Here is a 4765-nt window from a genome sequence, read left to right as displayed (position 1 = left end):
TATATATATAGATTTTCCTTCCCTACTCTATGTAAACTAGGTAGGAAAAAAATTAATGCTATCTATCTTTGTGAGCTATGCGATATTGATAAAAAAAGTTCTCAAACGGAATGGAATAATTATTTAATTTAATTTGGATCCTAGAGGGATAACAAACTTGTATTTCTAGTGTTTTGTTTTTGAAAAGATGAAAGAACTGGAGAAAGACACAAATGGAAAACCACAGGAACAAAGATTGGATAAATATAATGAATAAAGCGGTAACGAATGGTTTAAACTAGGACCAGAACAACTTAAAAAGATGAAGTGAAAGGAAACGGACATTTCGTAGGGAATAAGAATGGGGTTGAGAAGTTACTATGGCGAGGAGAATAGGGTACAAGGTAGAAAGGAAGTACGTAGAATGAAGCACATATAAAAGGCGTTGGATATATAATTTTGGAATAGTTTTTAATACGACTTTTGGTTTGAAGGTTGTTTTACTTTATGTTGTTGATCTAAGATTATTAATGAATTCAAACCCCCGGAGATAAGGTTTGGTTCGCAGTTTGATATCAAGGAAAATGATCTTCTCAATTACCCTTTTATCCTCTATACTTGGTCTGTAGTTAGGATACCTCGAAATTTACAGTTATTAAAATTTCGTTTTGAAAAATTCTCACAGATTTGAGGGAACGTACTCTTGTGAGAGTGGCAATTTTTCTACAATTATGTACTTTATTGGTCGGGTTTACAAAATCTGAATATCTTGTACTAAAGTTTATGGATATATAAATCGCACGCATGGGTTAAGATTACATATGGATATCTATACGGTTGATTAAAATGGCTTTAAGGTATAAAAGAAAGTTTGTTTTTGTTATGTAATTTAGTCAACCTTGTCTTCGTTTGCATAATGCATTATGTATTTTGTCGGCATTTCCACTGTGTAAGACACACATGCTTATGACGATATTGCCATAAAAATAATATTACTAAACTTTCAGACAACTATTGCGAGAAAGTGGTCAAGTAAGAATCAATTTTACGTCTGATTCTGCGCAGTGTAACTAACAATAAATTCTGAACCTTTTAATGCCTATCTAAAAAAACTTGAACATGGTACATTCAAATATTAATCTATTGAAATTTTGCTATTGTTCGTTTTCAAATTTTGGTTAAAATTAAAAAATAAATTGCTTAACAGTAAGTAATCTAACAAAAAGATTAAAGAAATTGGTACAATTGGCCAAACACTAAAAACGATAGAAGATGAAATTATTTAATATTTATTGAAATGTTTAAATGTAATAATGATGAAAAACGTTCTACTTGTGTTTTAATTTTAACCTAGATCCACTAGTCTAGTCTACTACAAATGAAATTTATTATTTCTATTCTAGATTTTTATGAAGGAAAATATCAAATTTTTTCCAACTTAGTTTATATTTTGAAGCAAGGACCTACAGTAATTAGTATGTGGTCATTCAAATAAAATATCTGATTATTTATTTTCTTATTACTGTAATAAATTCTTTAATTATTTTATTTCTTTTCACTTTCGTAATTATTCAAGAAAATTTTCCCTGATATTTACAGATATTCTTGAAACATGGCCGCAACTAAGTACTAAAAATTGCTTTATTTTTTATGGTTTCATCATTTTAAATATCATTGTGAGTTACTGTTTCAGTTAAAAACAATATACACAGGTAATAGAAACACTTTTTGAAAACTACAAAGGCATTAGGTACATACAGTTAATTATTGCTAGGTACATAAAGAATTCGATAGGTTTCAATGTAAGGTATAACTAATAAATAATATATTAAAAGGGGATATGAATTTTCAATAGAAAACGTGCATCAGAGTATATTTACCTTATATTTATTATATTTGCCTTATATTTATATAGTAGTGGTAGTGAGTTTGTTGCACCGGCCTTTTTGATTACTTTCACATTCGCATAATAGTGACTACTCATTTAAACATTTTCTGTCACCATTTATTGAAAAATTGTGTAATATTTGCACCACCTAAGTCTAACCCTAACACTATTTAAATGAAATTTAATTAAGGTCGTTTTTTTTCTATCTATTTTTATGAAAACCTTTCGTATGTCTGTCTGTACGGGGTAATCTTTGCAGCTGTTGAACCGATTTCGATGAAATAATAGAAATATGCAAATGAAGTTAGTAGGGGTAATCTAGGATACTTTTCTAAATTATAATAACTGTATTTATCATAAAAAAAATCGACAAAGGTTCATGAGGACGAAGTCGCAGGTCAAAGAAAGTAATGATTAAATTAATTCAAAAAAAAAAAAAAAAACAGTGAAAAATAATTTATTAAAATGAAGAAGTTGCCACTTACTTTTGAGCTCCCTTCCTTCTGAAGTGCATGGTCCCTCGTCCATTAAACATTTGATGTAATTTGTGAGAACCCTTTGGTTTGAAAGAATCCTGTCGATGTCGACATTGTCGTATTTTGTTGTATATTTGTCAGCAGCTACAACAGCAACCAGGAGAAGCAATAGTAACAGTTTCATTATGCTATTATTAAGCTATTGATGGTTGTCGTTTAACGTTTAAGGAACCCGTACACTTCACGGACACACGTCGTGTTATTAAATGAGGTCCTTATCGTCGTCTATAGTTTTATATATAGTCTCATTAGTAGCAGAGGGTTAAGGAAAGTGATAATGTCACGTGATCGTAATAGAAATGAAGTGGGCAAATCATGGGCAGTGCCAAAGACCGTTTCTCACCGTTTCTTACTAAACGTATTATTATGAGCCACGATGACCCACTTGTGGGAAAAACCGCATACAGTTAGTTGTAACACGCAGAGCTAAAAAGGCTAAAAAGCAAGAATGGACCGGTTCAGTTGATAACTGTTGAATTTACTACTCGTTAGACATTAGGTACTAAATTAAACGTGTGCCTTATTACCTACTTAATTGGTTAATTTAATTAAATAGGTGGAGATCTTATTAAACAGAGGAAGTTTCCATTTAAGTTTTACTACGTATTTAACCACTTTACTAAATTTATAATGATCCAAGAAACTGATGTTAATAGGTATAAGCGTATCACATGGAACACACGAATGTATGATTTTTTATATACGACTGCAAATCATGTGTGGTTGATGTTTGGAGAATTTGCTTTCAAATTAGATAATACTAATACATTGCACGTTTATACCAATGAATTTTAATCTCAACCTTTGACACTTTATAAAACAATTGCAAATATAAAGTTACAATCACAGTATTCCTTACGCATTCGAATGTTATTAGATCTGCCATGGTGGTCTCGGCTCATTTTCCTGTCGGTGCAACATCTTTTTTTTTTTTTAATTTTTATCTTTAATCTCAACATTCCCGAATTACTTTTATTTTCATATTCACATATGGCGCAGAACATTTTTTATGATATATCTTTCATTCCTTTGTATAACATAACAAATGCCAAAAAGGAATAATTATTTAATTTAATTTGGATCCTAGAGGGATAACAAACTTGTATTTCTAGTGTTTTGTTTTTGAAAAGATGAAAGAACTGGAGAAAGACACAAATGGAAAACCACAGGAACAAAGATTGGATAAATATAATGAATAAAGCGGTAACGAATGGTTTAAACTAGGACCAGAACAACTTAAAAAGATGAAGTGAAAGGAAACGGACATTTCGTAGGGAATAAGAATGGGGTTGAGAAGTTACTATGGCGAGGAGAATAGGGTACAAGGTAGAAAGGAAGTACGTAGAATGAAGCACATATAAAAGGCGTTGGATATATAATTTTGGAATAGTTTTTAATACGACTTTTGGTTTGAAGGTTGTTTTACTTTATGTTGTTGATCTAAGATTATTAATGAATTCAAACCCCCGGAGATAAGGTTTGGTTCGCAGTTTGATATCAAGGAAAATGATCTTCTCAATTACCCTTTTATCCTCTATACTTGGTCTGTAGTTAGGATACCTCGAAATTTACAGTTATTAAAATTTCGTTTTGAAAAATTCTCACAGATTTGAGGGAACGTACTCTTGTGAGAGTGGCAATTTTTCTACAATTATGTACTTTATTGGTCGGGTTTACAAAATCTGAATATCTTGTACTAAAGTTTATGGATATATAAATCGCACGCATGGGTTAAGATTACATATGGATATCTATACGGTTGATTAAAATGGCTTTAAGGTATAAAAGAAAGTTTGTTTTTGTTATGTAATTTAGTCAACCTTGTCTTCGTTTGCATAATGCATTATGTATTTTGTCGGCATTTCCACTGTGTAAGACACACATGCTTATGACGATATTGCCATAAAAATAATATTACTAAACTTTCAGACAACTATTGCGAGAAAGTGGTCAAGTAAGAATCAATTTTACGTCTGATTCTGCGCAGTGTAACTAACAATAAATTCTGAACCTTTTAATGCCTATCTAAAAAAACTTGAACATGGTACATTCAAATATTAATCTATTGAAATTTTGCTATTGTTCGTTTTCAAATTTTGGTTAAAATTAAAAAATAAATTGCTTAACAGTAAGTAATCTAACAAAAAGATTAAAGAAATTGGTACAATTGGCCAAACACTAAAAACGATAGAAGATGAAATTATTTAATATTTATTGAAATGTTTAAATGTAATAATGATGAAAAACGTTCTACTTGTGTTTTAATTTTAACCTAGAATGCGTGGAATGAGAATAAAACGGATGGTCTAAAACGCCTTTAATGCATGCGATACGACGATTTATGACCTTTTCAGAAGCCTAT

At 30.5% G+C, this 4765-nt stretch overlaps 1 protein-coding gene across 2 annotated transcripts in view; it reads right to left on the bottom strand.

Moving 5' to 3' along the window:
- The window catches only part of LOC108734433 (ejaculatory bulb-specific protein 3-like), a 9091-nt gene that overhangs the window by 3548 nt on the left and 778 nt on the right, over positions 1-4765 (bottom strand). Inside the window, exon 2 of one of the 2 annotated variants that reach the window (XM_025975361.1) lies at positions 2353-2422. In XM_025975361.1, coding sequence (XP_025831146.1) covers positions 2353-2422 — 70 coding nt within the window. Of the gene's footprint in view, positions 1-2352; positions 2913-4765 lie in introns of those variants that run through there. The other variant, XM_018466000.2, reaches the window with a different exon arrangement.

The sequence above is a fragment of the Agrilus planipennis genome, unplaced genomic scaffold (genome assembly GCF_000699045.2).
Source record: "Agrilus planipennis isolate EAB-ADULT unplaced genomic scaffold, Apla_2.0 scaffold96, whole genome shotgun sequence".
Classification (NCBI taxonomy): Eukaryota; Metazoa; Arthropoda; class Insecta; order Coleoptera; family Buprestidae; genus Agrilus; species Agrilus planipennis.
Note: the sequence above shows the minus strand (reverse complement) of the source record. Positions and strands in the feature narration are given on the sequence as shown.